We start from the raw sequence: 15787 nt of genomic DNA, 5'->3' as shown, positions 1-15787 counted from the left end.
AGAAAAATTCCGTTGGTCCTCATTTTTCCTGCTCTACGACTTTGAAACATCACCCAAGTAAGCGCAACTGATCTATTCCGTTTAGGGTTGGGACATCGACATCGATGTTTTGAAAACATCGATACTATTGTAAATGTTACAACAGAACACCCAAATAAGCACCATTCAATAGGATAAGGAAAGTCGTGTGATGTTCACACCAGATTTTTATAGAACATATAGGTATATAAGAAGAGTCTTCAGTGATTGTAATGTAATAACAGAAACGAACCACTGAACAATGGAGCAGTTGCAAATGGGTAAAAATTATAAATAAATGGTCGATTCCTATGTAAAAAGTTGGGAAAAATCCAAATCTTCGAAAAAATAACTGTAAAAGGTCGAAAATTAAATTTTCATTTTCCGTTCTAATGAAAGAGTCTTTAGCAAGGGAAATTTCAGGCTGGTGTGCTCCCAGTGCTCCCTGTTTAAAGTCCCCCAGCCAGACTAAGCTGGTCTTTTTTTTTTGTTTTAGTGACTACACTCACAATAATGGACTAAGTTCATTATTGTGAGCAATTACTGACACTATTTACACACACACACACACACACACTTGCACATTCTGCACTCATTTACATACACGCATGCAAACAAACAAACAAGGAAGCAACTTTTACATTTCGTGGGGACATGCTTATTCCAAATAATACTTCTGATGGACGAGTAGAAGTTTCCCGCTACTTTTATTCTATTTGTTACTTCTTCTTCTATTTTTCCATTTTGTGACAGTATACTACCAAGATATTTGAACTTATCTGTTACTTGGAGTTGTTGCCCATACATTTCTATGTTGTTGTTTGTAGGACTATTTTCTTCTCTGCTCAGAATTAGTATCTCAATTTTTTCTTCATTAAATCTCAAGCCATACTTTTCTGCAATGTTTACCCAGCTGTCAATTTGTTGTTGCACTGCTTCGGCCGAGTCTCCCCAAATACAGATGTCATCTGCAAATAGCATGATGTTCATGTTATTTTCTCCCATTTGATCTTTTACTTCTCGTTGTATCTCATTCATGGTCATTATGAACAGGAGAGGGGAGAGGACTCCTCCTTGTTTTAAACCGGAATTTATTCGGAAACTGGATGTAAGGCCAACGGGGGTTTTTACTTTGCTTGTTATTCCGTCATACATGTTTTAGATTCTGGTTATGGTGTTCTTTTCTATCTGTTTCTCTTCAGTGCCTCCCATACTTTGTCTCTATTGATGGAATCGAAACATTTCTTTATATCTAAAAATCCAAGCCAGAGTGTTTTGTTATACCATACAAACAGAGAGATTGATAAGGTAAAAAGAACAAACAGAGAGATTGATAAGGTAAAAAGAACAAACAGAGAGATTGATAAGGTAAAAAGAACAAACAGAGAGATTGATAAGGTAAAAAGAACAAACAGAGAGATTGATAAGGTAAAAAGAACAAACAGAGAGATTGATAAGGTAAAAAGAACAAACAGAGAGATTGATAAGGTAAAAAGAACAAACAGAGAGATTGATAAGGTAAAAAGAACAAACAGAGAGATTGATAAGGTAAAAAGAACAAACAGAGAGATTGATAAGGTAAAAAGAACAAACAGAGAGATTGATAAGGTAAAAAGAACAAACAGAGAGATTGATAAGGTAAAAAGAACAAACAGAGAGATTGATAAGGTAAAAAGAACAAACAGAGAGATTGATAAGGTAAAAAGAACAAACAGAGAGATTGATAAGGTAAAAAGAACAAACAGAGAGATTGATAAGGTAAAAAGAACAAACAGAGAGATTGATAAGGTAAAAAGAACAAACAGAGAGATTGATAAGGTAAAAAGAACAAACAGAGAGATTGATAAGGTAAAAAGAACAAACAGAGAGATTGATAAGGTAAAAAGAACAAACAGAGAGATTGATAAGGTAAAAAGAACAAACAGAGAGATTGATAAGGTAAAAAGAACAAACAGAGAGATTGATAAGGTAAAAAGAACAAACAGAGAGATTGATAAGGTAAAAAGAACAAACAGAGAGATTGATAAGGTAAAAAGAACAAACAGAGAGATTGATAAGGTAAAAAGAACAAACAGAGAGATTGATAAGGTAAAAAGAACAAACAGAGAGATTGATAAGGTAAAAAGAACAAACAGAGAGATTGATAAGGTAAAAAGAACAAACAGAGAGATTGATAAGGTAAAAAGAACAAACAGAGAGATTGATAAGGTAAAAAGAACAAACAGAGAGATTGATAAGGTAAAAAGAACAAACAGAGAGATTGATAAGGTAAAAAGAACAAACAGAGAGATTGATAAGGTAAAAAGAACAAACAGAGAGATTGATAAGGTAAAAAGAACAAACAGAGAGATTGATAAGGTAAAAAGAACAAACAGAGAGATTGATAAGGTAAAAAGAACAAACAGAGAGATTGATAAGGTAAAAAGAACAAACAGAGAGATTGATAAGGTAAAAAGAACAAACAGAGAGATTGATAAGGTAAAAAGAACAAACAGAGAGATTGATAAGGTAAAAAGAACAAACAGAGAGATTGATAAGGTAAAAAGAACAAACAGAGAGATTGATAAGGTAAAAAGAACAAACAGAGAGATTGATAAGGTAAAAAGAACAAACAGAGAGATTGATAAGGTAAAAAGAACAAACAGAGAGATTGATAAGGTAAAAAGAACAAACAGAGAGATTGATAAGGTAAAAAGAACAAACAGAGAGATTGATAAGGTAAAAAGAACAAACAGAGAGATTGATAAGGTAAAAAGAACAAACAGAGAGATTGATAAGGTAAAAAGAACAAACAGAGAGATTGATAAGGTAAAAAGAACAAACAGAGAGATTGATAAGGTAAAAAGAACAAACAGAGAGATTGATAAGGTAAAAAGAACAAACAGAGAGATTGATAAGGTAAAAAGAACAAACAGAGAGATTGATAAGGTAAAACAAACAAACAGAGAGATTGATAAGGTAAAAAGAACAAACAGAGAGATTGATAAGGTAAAACAAACAAACAGAGAGATTGATAAGGTAAAAAGAACAAACAGAGAGATTGATAAGGTAAAAAGAACAAACAGAGAGATCGATAAGGTAAAAAGAACAAACAGAGAGATTGATAAGGTAAAAAGAACAAACAGAGAGATTGATAAGGTAAAACAAACAAACAGAGAGATTGATAAGGTAAAAAGAACAAACAGAGAGATCGATAAGGTAAAAAGAACAAACAGAGAGATCGATAAGATAAAAAGAACAAACAGAGAGATCGATAAGGTAAAAAGAACAAACAGAGAGATCGATAAGGTAAAATGAACAAACAGATGAACTAAATAAAAATTCAGCGAATTAAAATTTAAAACCTTCGTTGATTGCCCTTATAATTATTATCATTATGCTTTGTGTTTAACAGGAATGCCAAGCTGACAACAGATGATACCAATAATGCTATAATAGGTAAGTACATACATAAGACTTGAGGCTCAATCTATTGACTTTCCATTACCTGATACTTAGCGTTGATAGGACTGAATTCAACCTTACTCCAGACTAGAACAATACAGACCTAAGCCTAGGGATTATATTCAAGGGTTTCAGGTTCGATTTCCGAAAACATTATTTTCTTTATAGCGAAGCTCGAGGCAAACATTTTTCTATCTGACCATGTTGACTTTGTTCTCTATAGATCTCTCCGATGTTCGACAACTACACCCAGCTCTAGTTCAAGTGCTAGCCCTCGAACGAATAGCCCAACTCACATCTCACCAGTCACCCCAAGTGCTACCCCAACCTCGTCTGCCTCACCCGTACGCACCGTTCATACCGCAGGATACCAAGCCCCCTACCCGACTACATGCTCAACTGTGTCCTCTGACGAGAAAAATGGGCCCTATTCCCATGACAACCAACTGGCTAACCATCGGCCTAGGTAACAACATGGGGCCCCAGGCCCAGAACTATTGAAACACATTCTTGCCAAGTTTCATCAAAATCGAGAGTTATAGCGATTATGAATAAACAATGAAACAAGCAGATCGTTGGAGCTCACATCATTCGTTCTCTGAGTAATTCAGTAGAAAGCCTTGTGATGTTCACACCGGATATTGATCTTTTCATTTTTCAGGTTCCACCTCAAATGTAGACCTAAGTAAATTCGGACTTTGCTCAAAAGTATCTCCAAGACATGCTGTGATATTCTATGAAATGGTAAGTTTTTGTCATCACCTATGGTTCAGCGAACTGTAGTATCTCCTTTCTGCTTATTGTGATAATCATTAAGCAGAAAGGAACCAGACAAAAGAAACCAATTTTCAAAACCCCCTAAAAAATGAGTTGATATTAGGTATTTTTAGTAAAAAGAACAAACAGAGAGATCGATAAGGTAAAAAGAACAAACAGAGAGATCGATAAGGTAAAATTGTCTCGTGTAGTTGTTGGATAACAGAAGTTTACTATTTTGTTCCCCCAGGCTTCCAACACATACGAGTTGATTAATGTGAGTGAGTTCGGCTCGCGCGTGGATAATATCTCGTACGTGCCAGATCCCTCTCTATCATCTCATCACTATCGCTCAGCACACTACACTACCTCCAGCGCAGCACTCAAGTCAAAGTGGCGCACTCTAGTGAGCGAGAGAATCAAACAAAGTCCTTTCCTAATGGATGTCAAGACACAGAGGTTGAGAGTGAAGGAAGGCATGGAGAGGAGGAAGAAGAGGAGGAGAAGGAGGAGAGCGGGGGAGGACGAAGATAGTGAAGAACAGAGGATGCCGCTGCACTATGGACAGGTAAATAATAATGTACAACTATAGGAAGACCCATAGTGAGCAATTTTATTTATCAAAATACAACTAAGAATAAACTGTTCGCAAGTTAGTTTTGGCGGAACGTTTTCTTTGTTAACTATTGACAAGTCAATGGATTCTGATTGGATTTACAGACGGTATACAAATGTTCGTGCATATCAGATGAGGAAGGGAGTGATGAGGAGTACAACACCACATCTCGTAGCAAAGCTTCCACTAAACACACTGGCCGAGGCTGGGAGAGTACGTGTTTAGTGAGACATGGCTCATTGTTACAGTTCGGATGTTTCAAGTTTGTGTTCAGTATAACTGAACCCACGAGACCTCCCCTGCCGATGCCATCTGATCAGCGATCAATACCAGAGCCTGCTAAACCATCCCTACACAACAAAGGTAAGACATAATAGCATGTTGTATGTTCCACTCAAGTTCTGTAACTTTGTGCATGGCTCGTATTCTAGGGGGTAACAATCTGGGACAACTCTTGTAAAATCTACCTAAAGAGAGAGAGAGATGTTTCAAGTTTGTGTTCAGTATAACTGAACCCACGAGACCTCCCCTGCCGATGCCATCTGATCAGCGATCAATACCAGAGCCTGCTAAACCATCCCTACACAACAAAGGTAAGACATAATAGCATGTTGTATGTTCCACTCAAGTTCTGTAACTTTGTGCATGGCTCGTATTCTAGGGGGTAACAATCTGGGACATCTCTTGTAAAATCTACCTAAAGAGAGAGAGAGAGATTTCATTGAGGGAACTGGAACAACGGAACGGCTATCACCTAGGATTGAATAGCCCAGTTTTAACTCCTGTAAAATCTACCTAAAGAGAAAGAGACTAGAGAGAGAGAGAGAGATTTCATTGAGGGAACTGGAACAACGGAACGGCTATCACCTAGGATTGAATAGCCCAGTTTTAACTCCTGTAAAATCTACCTAAAGAGAAAGAGACTAGAGAGAGAGAGAGAGAGAGATTTCATTGAGGGAACTGGAACAACGGAACGGCTATCACCTAGAATTGAATAGCCCAGTTTTAACTCTAGAGAGAGAGAGAGATTTCATTGAGGGAACTGGAACAACGGAACGGCTATCACCTAGAATTGAATAGCCCAGTTTTAACTCACACACACACACACACACACACACACATATACGTACGTACTACAATCATACTAGGAAAAAAAGAGTTCAAATATGTATGACGTCAGACTTTACGCAGTTGTTTTTTTCGTCGGTTAGGTAGCGCCACTATGCAAGCGTGCTAGCGGAGGAGCTGAAAGAACTGCGCAGAAACGTATACGCACAAACACATTAATGCGTTGCCTGCGAGGGAGCTTTGCTCGGGACATTTGATGTGACGTCATCGCCTACGGGAGCGTATGTCGTGACGTCAACGTTTACGATTTACCGGCATTTTTTTAATCGATTTATCTCGGTAGATCCCGAGAAGTCGTAGAAGAAAAAGAAAAATTCCGTAGGTCCTCATTTTTCCTGCTCTATGACTTTGAAACATCACCCAAGTAAGCGGAACTGATCTGTTACGAATTGGGGTTTTCTTTTCTACTCTTTTGGTCGATTAAAATTTTCATATTGTTGGATGGTTCTTTCCTGCTTCATTCTGTCCAATTTTTTAACTCTTTTTTTTAAGGGGTTTGATAGAGGGAAGTGTAATTGCCGAGGTCTTGGCGTCCCGGAATCGAAGAAAGAAGAAGGATATGATACTAGAAAATCCGCGGGTTTGATCCCCGGGGTGGGGGGGATCGAACCCGCGTCCTAACGCTTACAGCGTAGACGCGGTGCCTTCCAAGCGAACTTTGCTGGCCTTGAAATTATTATTGATCGTAGAAGCTGACGCGTTACAAGTGGTATGAGTTATTTTAGGTTGTAACATGACGTTGGTTGTATATTGAAGGTATTTTAGAGGAAGGTGCATCATCAAAGCAAATGCCACTGGAGGAATGTAAATCAATAAAACCAGATGTTAAATCATCAATATCAGGGCCGAATGGTTTGAATCCAGGGGTGAAGGAGTCTTCACCACATTTCAAGGAGGCCATGAACCAACAAGTAAGTCTTCAACTTCTACAGGCTCGATCAATCCCCTATCTAATAATAAGCAAGTAGGTATCACTTGGGTGTTCAAAATGTTCGCTACATGTCATCACCATCAGACTGTCTGGGAGTTATGTACCTGTAGAGAAACAATTTTTACTACGAGACCCCAAACACCCAATAACACTGAAATTGATCAGCAAATTCATTTATATTAAAAATGATTTCATCAAAATCACACAGAGTTATGACGAAAACAAAATCTACAGGCAAACTAAATTTAAAAAAAAAAAAAAAAAAAGCCTTTAAAAATTGGGACCCCCTTTCTTTCAAGGAAAAAAAAAAAAAAAAAAAAAAAAAAAAAAAAAAAAAAATGCATTTAAAACTTGGGACTCACTTCGTTCAATGGAAAAACTACATTTTCCTCCCACGTTATACACATTTATGTTGATTTGTTGATGAAACTTTTGTAATATAGGTAATTATTTTCATCAGGTGCCATCATCGGAACACAACAAACCATCGCGTGTAGCGAGTTCAGGTGGCGGCAAGAAAGAATTCAAAACGACCAAGCGAAAACCCAAATCCACGAAAGTGAAAAAGCCACCGCGCGGGGGTAATGGTGCGAGCGGCACTCACTCCAGCCCGGGCTCCAGCACAGATACCTGTTCGGAAAATGAAGAGTTTGAACCGGGGGAGAAAGATTGACGCTGCCCTGAACACATAGAGCCCGCCGGTGACTAAGAAAATCTCCTGGGATTTGTCGATAGCCTGTAGTATATCCACCTACAATCATTGTATGGCTTGGATCCGGAGCCCTGAAATCCTGAAAAGTTTCATTTTTCCCATCACTACGCAACTGATCTGTTGGAGTGAATTGAGCGTTGAGGACGTAAACGTAACGTAGTTTGGTAAAAGTAAAAGATATGGTAATGTTAAATTAGCTATTGAAAACGGGATCACAGCATCATTTGTTCAGGTACAATAAGTTAGCTTAAACTATAAAATATCTACACGCAGTGACATTTACGTACCTCAATATAGTGTGGCGTGCACAGCGTATTATAATGTATAGCATAACTTCTCACTACTTCATAAATCAAATCTTTTATATATAGGTAGTTTTAAGTTTTTCCTTGTAAATTGTAAAGTTAATTCGCTCAACGCTCAATTCACTCCAACAGATCAGTTGCGTAGTGATGGGAAAAATGAAACTTTTGAAAGGATTTTGCGAAAATCTAAACCGATCCTGAGATATGATCAATTTTTGATCGCTAAAATCTCCATAAGAAAATTGTACCTAAACAAATGATGCTGTGATCCCGTTTTCAATAGCTAATTTAACATTACCATATCTTTTACTTTTACCAAACTACGTTACGTTTACGTCCCATGAATTGTAAATTGCCCTAGCCTTGAGTTAATTCATTAAAAGATTTATTTTATTTCGGATGTGATGATCTCTGAATGTAAGCAAACTCTGGACTAGTCCAAATTTCTATGTGACAAAAAGTGGTACCACAATACTTGGACCTTTACATATTAGATATTACTTATAGGTAATGATGAAGATTATAGAAAACGTGACATGCGGAGATCAATATAATTAGGCTGTAGATGGCAATGTGTGTTGTACATAATATAGTAAGTTATAAATATAGTACGAGTCATGACTCTGGAATATTGTTTCCTCTCCTATTATGTCTATGTGTTTCTTCTTATGCTGTAGAACGTACTGTCAAGGTGCTGCGAAATGTAAGATCGGGCGCAGATCAACACGAAAGAAACAAACCGCTTGAGGGTAATGAGAGTTATAGTGAAACATAAAACATAAACTACCCAGAAGCCCAAAACTCGATTTATTCGTTTAAATCTTTAAATAGACAGACACGATAGTTGCTACTGGTAACAAACGCGTTTTTCTACCCCCTACACGTATCTTAACTCAAAATCTCAAAATTTTCACTTACGATAGTTCGTATTGACAGCGACGACATGTTAGGTAGGAAAAGATTTAATTTTGATTCAAGTGATTTTAAAATCGCGCCTTGGAGTTAAAGGACCAGGTCTATATCATGTTGACTATGTGATGGGATATTATGCTTGTCATCATGAGACCGTAGACCTGGGGTGTTTAATAATTTCTTCTTTTTAAATTTTCTGTGAAAGTACCAATGTAAATATTTTGTTGGTAGTTGTGTAATGTATGTATATGTATTTCTTTATTTTAAAATAAACGAAATTATCTTCTCCTGTGTTGCTAAGGACTGCTTTTATTTTATTTCATTGTATGGTTTCAAACCTAGAAGAATATGGTTTCATTTAGTTGATTGATTTATTTATTTCTTTAACATATTGATTTCAGAAACAGTTGAGTAAATTTTGACTTGTTTAAACTAGTGGTTCAGTACATGGCCTGATAGTACCCAATAATTTAATCACTAAAAATTTTTTATATCTTTTTATTTTACCAGAGATCTCTGATGTACCTAGGCACATAATTATGTAATAGGTATGTTTCTTATACTAGGCTGATTCACTTGAAACTTGATAGATCTATTATACACTCTTGTATGTTATGTATCTTGGGTGACAAGAGTTTATTTTATCAATAATTTAATATTGCTATTGAGGCCGCGGAATGGTTGGAATGAGCTGCCAGTTCAGTGATGCCATGAACATGAAAATAAATTCCCTCCAAATTAATTGAAAATTTCCTCCCGAGCTTTATTTTTCCCTCCTGGCTGGAAACATTGCAATTGCATAATCATTTATTGGATCACGGCCTGTGTGGTGTTGACTTATGAGTTTAATATTGAAAGTAGCTGGCCTGAGGAGATACTGGAAACAGTCAGTCTTCAATATTATTAACTACCATACTGGTAAGTGGTAAGCCACAATACGACATGGTGTCCTTTCTCTTTACCATACCTGTGCCTCTTTTATTCTATAATAAAATGGCCTCTAATAGTTATTCCGGCCCAACGCAAAGTAGACAATGCCCCTACAGTCCATACACTCTCGGTAATGCAAGGCTGTAATTCTAATATTAATTTACAACGAAACAAAATCTCTGTAGAAATATTTAATTTGTATTTGATCAACATCTTTCGATACTTGAGACATAATTTAAGTCATGCTTATTGCTAGATCTATAATTACCATTCCATAACTGACGCTCGGCAATACTAATATAAATAATACCTATTTGCTGTGAATAGAAATAAAGTACGTGCCATTGCGTCATTTGGACCGAACTTATGGCACTCGCCGTACATTGTGAACCGCTGACTCATGTCCCGCAAGAAGTCTGCATCATGAGACTCCAATCTCGCTATTTTCACCGATGCTGAGGTCCATACGCCATAGGCCCCTGGAAGCCTCCACCAAGGCGAATGAATTCCTTCTTGTTTCACTCTCGCCAAGGCAAGGAACCATCAAGTCGTTCTCTTTGAGTGGATTAGTCGAGTCATCGAGTCTTCTCCAGCACTTCTTCATATATTATTATACCTCCATATAGAGCTTCATCCATGCTAACACAGTGGCGTCAATCCGTTCTACTGGGTTCTGCTTCTCAGGCAGGTGGGGGTCGTGCTGCAGCTAGAATCACAGGGTAGTACAGGGGGATGCGAGAGAATTCCTCAATGATTTCCAGGAGTCGCAAGTGACGAAACCACTGTCTGCACAAGGCGTCGACATTATCCCAGAGTGTATGTTCCATCTCAACACGGATACCCTCGCGTGTTGTGATGACTGACTGGTGTGATGCACTCTGCCTCAATCCTCAATGGACACGGGCTTGTCTACTTTGCTCTGGACAGCGCAGCGGTTCTCATTTGTACTGAGACACACTAGGAACAAGAAAGCGATACGGAGAGGACGGGAGTTTTCTCTTATCCTTGTCCTGGTGGTACTTGATTGAGGCGTGCTTCGTTTGACAAGGAGGGGTTTAGGACAGGGTTCCATTAAGTCCGGTGTCGTCGCTAGTGAATAGAGCGGTTTTGAAATCTGTCGAGTCCTCATGCATGATGATCTGAGCGGATTTGATATTGTCCAAAACTGTGAAGTGATTACCGTCTACAAAATGTACCTTGACTGGCTTCTTGCAAACCTGAAACGTAGGACATGAGGGATGGTAATGTGAGACATCGCTCTACATAATATACGTAGGGTAGGGTGGGGTTAAGGTACGCAGGCACTTTTTGATAAAACGGTGATAGATATCAACTTGAAACCTTTACAGAAATTTGGCTCTTTTTGTTTACACATGTACAGTGCAGTTTAGTGAAGCTCTGGCAAGAGAAAGGGGGTCATATTGAGGAAAGATTGTTTTATAATCTTTTGATCTAATTTTAGAAAATTTTCAAACAAATTTTTTTCAAGTGAAATTTAAATGCTTTCTTAATTAAACCAATAGCAGCATGTAGTAAAAATTGCGCTTATAATTTCGAGATTATTACTGCAACTCAAATGTAAGTGGATCATATTTAATTTCATCATTTAAAAAAATATCTAAATCGGGGCATCTGGTGTGAACATCACACGACTTTCTATTACATTTGCGAATACGTACTAAAAGTAAAAAAAAAAAAAAAACAGACATTGAAAATATTTCTAGTGATCCATAATCAAGAGCTGAGGTAAGTAAGTTTCAAAACTCATATTATCTAACCAAAGAAGTTGCAGATTCGATTCGGCGTGAAAAATCACACGGTATTAACTATTCACATGCTTACTTGTTAATTAATGGTTCACAAATAAAAGGGAAATTTATTGACACAGGGGGTATCGAACCCGCAACTCCTCAACTGTAAGTTGAACAGATCTAAAAGTTTCACCATTCGATTCGGCGTCAAAAATCACATAGGATTAACTTTTCACATGCCGCTTAACTTGTTAAAACGGTTCACGGAATAAAAGCAGGGAAAATTTGTTGACACAGGGGAGTATCGAACCCGCACTTCTCAACTGTTAGGTCGGAGCGTGCCTAAAAGTAGCACCATTCGATTCGGCGTAAAAGATCAACAGGGGATTTACTATTCACATGCTTATTTGTTAATGATTCACAAATAAAAGGGAAATTTGTTGACACAGGGGAGTATCAAACCCGTAACTTCTCAACTGTAAGTCAGAGCGTGCTAAAAGTAGCACCATTCGTTTCGGCGTGAAAAATCACATAAATTCGAATATTCACATCCGAATGACCAAATGTTTTCGATGTCTTACCGTTTACGAAAGAAGGGTTAAGCAACAATGACTTTGGTTAATATCTGAATGGGTGACTATCCGATTTTAACCAAATTGTTACAGTCGCGTCCTTAGACCATACCGGTATAGCATACCAAATTCCATCGCTTTACGACTAACCGTTTTTGAGATATTTTGTATACCACATTTTCCCATTTAATTCATACGTACAGACCATGGGCTAAAAACCACTTTTTTGGAATCAGGGGACCCCAAAACGGATATTTCCAACCATTTCCCGATTTTGAAAATTTGGACCGATTGCAATACTTTCATTACTAGTATAGCTCGCTATACTGTAGTAATAGAAAGTAAAAATTAAAATGGTTTTATGTGCCATTTTCTGTTTTGATTTGATTTTTCGAGACCATGGGCTAAAAATCACTTTTTTGACATCAGGGGATCCCAAAACGGATATTTCCAACCATTTCCCGATTTTGAAAATTTGGACCGATTGCAATACTTTCATTACTAGTATAGCTCGCTATACTGTAGTAATAGAAAGTAAAAATTAAAATGGTTTTATGTGCCATTTTCTGTTTTGATTTGATTTTTCGAGTTATTTTTTTTTTTACCACGAAATTGTTTGATTTTACTTCAAAATCTTCGTTTTTTGCGTCATTTTCCACTTGAAGGTTTTCTCCATTTAATAATACACATGTGGGGTAAAGGTACGCAGTGCGTACACTTGCCCCATCTGATGGGGGCAAAGGTGCGCACTTGACTTTTTTTTTATTTTTTGATCAATATTTCAGTTTTGAACAATTTTTTTTTTCAGTCGAATCAAATGTCGTTTTGAAGAAAACAAAATTATCTATAAGATGGTTTTGGTTTTAAGTTTGTAAGTCAAACGAGAAAAAAAATACAAAAATCACAGAAAAAAAGTGCAAACCTTTGCCCCACGCTACCCTAACACAGTAGGGTTTTAAGGAACACCCAGAATTCAATGTTCATTGTCTTTGCACATTCTGCACTCATTTACATACACGCATGCAAACAAACAAACAAGGAAGCAAACACACACACACACACACACACACTAATACGCTGTGCACGCCACACTATATTGAGGTACGTAAATGTCACTGCGTGTAGATATTTTATAGTTTAAGCTAACTTATTGTACCTAAACAAATGATAGCAAAGATTAAATGTTTGTGCTGGGATTCTAAGGGCCGAATGCACAGTCGTACCTTAATGATTAGGAATTCCTTTTAATGCTTTCCTAAAATTCATATGCATAGTGGATCCTAAACTCCTCCTGGTTACGCAAGCGCAATGTGTATTTCCGACTTCCTTTTACATTTTAATTTCAATACACTGACGTGCAGAAAATTTGGAACAGATTGACTTTAAAATGGCTGTAACAGTGTTCAATGAAAACTGTCCTAAATTTTTTGCATTCCAGTGTATATTGTACCCATAGCAACTAAAAATCAATCGAAACTGGTCGATGTTGCCATGAACGCGATTAGTATCCAAATAGAAAAGAAGAAAATATAGAAATTATTTTTTTCATTTCTGAGCTGTCAATGTGAATCTGACCAAGTGAACAATGTAATTTTAATTTTTCTCGCATTTTTCCTCAATTAATTGATCATAAAATTAATGAGCTGTCAATGTGAATCTGACCAAGTGAACAATGTAATTTTAATTTTTCTCGCATTTTTCCTCAATTAATTGATCATAAAATTAAGTTGTTAGTAGCAGAAAAACTTTTTTGAATAGTTTGATAGGTGAAAAATCGAAAGTGACCTATGACGAACAGACACCATTAGTATTAAAGCAGAAGAAAATAAACAACATACATAGGAAAATGGATACCTTAAGGAAATAGGAAATCTTAAGGAAAAAGGGAACCTAAATCATTTAAGAACGACTGTGTATTCGGCCCTTAGGGCCCTTAGGGCCGAATACACAGTCGTACCTTAATGATTAGAGATTAAGGAGCGCGGTAGCGCTCCGCCCCGCCAAGTCAAGAAAGTTTGACCGCGCTACTAGAGATATTATACGCGACAGGGAAAGTAGCCGTTTTCAGGTAGTTGTAGACAGACAACTACAAATGATGGAAGAAAACGGATTGCGTGTGTGTGTTGGGGCATGAAAGTAGACCAAGTTGAAAAAAAAAGTCATCAAAATCGGTTAAGTTTAGCCGGAGATATTTGACTTTGAAAAACGTCAAATTTTTCATCATTTTCTGCTGCTGCTGCCGCTTCCGCTTCCGCTTCTTCTTTGACGTTGACCGCTCTACAGCCTAAACCACTGCACCGATTTTGATGGTCGAGTGGTAAGAAGTGTGATCTCTGACTATGATGAGCGGGTGGGGTGGGGGTTCGAATCCCACTGTTGTCTTATTTTTTACATAATTTTATCATTTAAAAATATTTTTTTGGATAGTCATAGTTACTTTTTTCATAATTTTAGTTGAAAAAAAATAAAAAAAAAAATAAAATAAAATAAAAATATGAAACATGATTTTGATAAGGTGATAATTTTAAAAGTTGGTTAGGCCTTAGGACCAGTGCTCTCCTAAAATGCCGTGTTTTACCTGATGAGGTGATACAATAATATCCAAAGTTGGTTAGGACCAGCTACATGAAAGTTAACCAATTATGTTACCTACTATGATGTATTTCACTCGGAAATAATCAGAACTTACCAAAACATACCTTATGATGTTATTATATATTATTTAATTTTTCAATCGGAAATGATCGGAACTTACCAAAACTTACCCAATGATGTTATTATGGTATTTTTCACTCGAAATGTTCGGAACTTACCAAAACTTATCCCATGATGTTATTACGGTATTTTCACTAGGAAATGGTCGGAACTTACTAAAACTTACCCAATGATGTTACTATGGCATTTTTAACTCGGGAATGACCCAAACTTACTAAAACTTACATAATGATGTTATTATGGTGTTTTCTCACTCGGAAACAACCCGAACTTACTAAAACTTACCCAAAGATATTACTATGGTGTTTTTCACTCAGAAATAACCCAAACTCACCAAACCTTACCAAATGATGTTACTATGCCTATTGTCTTTGTACTTTGTTGCGCTAAGCTCATACGTCATATTATGCTAAGTTTCTGCAAAAAGTTATGAGATCCCCCAAAAAATACCACTTCGTGGAATAAAAAAGACCCCGCCAAGTCTTTCCTCCCAAAATAAATCAAGTGCCCACAAAAAAATAAACAAAAATCCATCCCACCCCAAAAAAAGATTAGAAATCAATTTTGTACCCCGCCTTTTAATCACTTCATAATTTGTGTGCTCCTCCTTCACGTAGTACCTACCTTTCTTTCCCCTCATTGCACTCCACTTTCCTCTAATATTACTTCTGCTTCACTGCATTGGCGGCGTGCCACCTACCTCTCTTTCCCCTCATTGCACTCCTCTTTCCTCTAATCTCACTTCTGCTTCACTGCATTGGCGGCGGGCCATCAATTTAATTTTAAAGCATTGCACGCCGCCAATGCAGTGAAGCAGAAGTGAGATTAGAGGAAAGAGGAGTGCAAAAATATTTTCAAATGATAAAATTATGTACAAAAAAAAAAGACAACAGTGGGATTCGAACCCCCACCCCACCCGCTCATCAGCTAGTCAGCGATCACACTTCTTACCACTCGGACACGCCGACTTCTGTCTCTACGACGCACAAACACTCCT

General features: G+C 37.2%; 2 protein-coding genes across 2 annotated transcripts in view; one reads left to right on the top strand and one right to left on the bottom strand.

Moving 5' to 3' along the window:
• Positions 1-5320: 5320 nt before the first annotated feature.
• Positions 5321-7645, top strand: LOC103508522. The gene is made up of 3 exons (XM_008473080.3): positions 5321-5427; positions 6719-6873; positions 7354-7645. The coding sequence occupies exons 1-3, from the start codon at positions 5370-5372 to the stop codon at positions 7564-7566; spliced, it is 426 nt and encodes a 141-aa protein (XP_008471302.1). The 5' UTR covers positions 5321-5369; the 3' UTR covers positions 7567-7645.
• Positions 7646-9928: 2283 nt separating this feature from the next.
• Positions 9929-15787, bottom strand: part of LOC103508526 (fatty acid synthase) — a 29440-nt gene continuing 23581 nt past the window's right edge. Inside the window, exon 19 of the mRNA XM_026823109.1 lies at positions 9929-10969. Within this exon, the coding sequence (XP_026678910.1) occupies positions 10808-10969 (162 nt within the window). The 3' untranslated portion in view covers positions 9929-10807. The remainder of the gene's footprint in view (positions 10970-15787) is intronic.

Source organism: Diaphorina citri, unplaced genomic scaffold (genome assembly GCF_000475195.1).
Source record: "Diaphorina citri unplaced genomic scaffold, Diaci psyllid genome assembly version 1.1 scaffold406, whole genome shotgun sequence".
Taxonomy (NCBI): domain Eukaryota; kingdom Metazoa; phylum Arthropoda; class Insecta; order Hemiptera; family Psyllidae; genus Diaphorina; species Diaphorina citri.
Note: the sequence above shows the minus strand (reverse complement) of the source record. Positions and strands in the feature narration are given on the sequence as shown.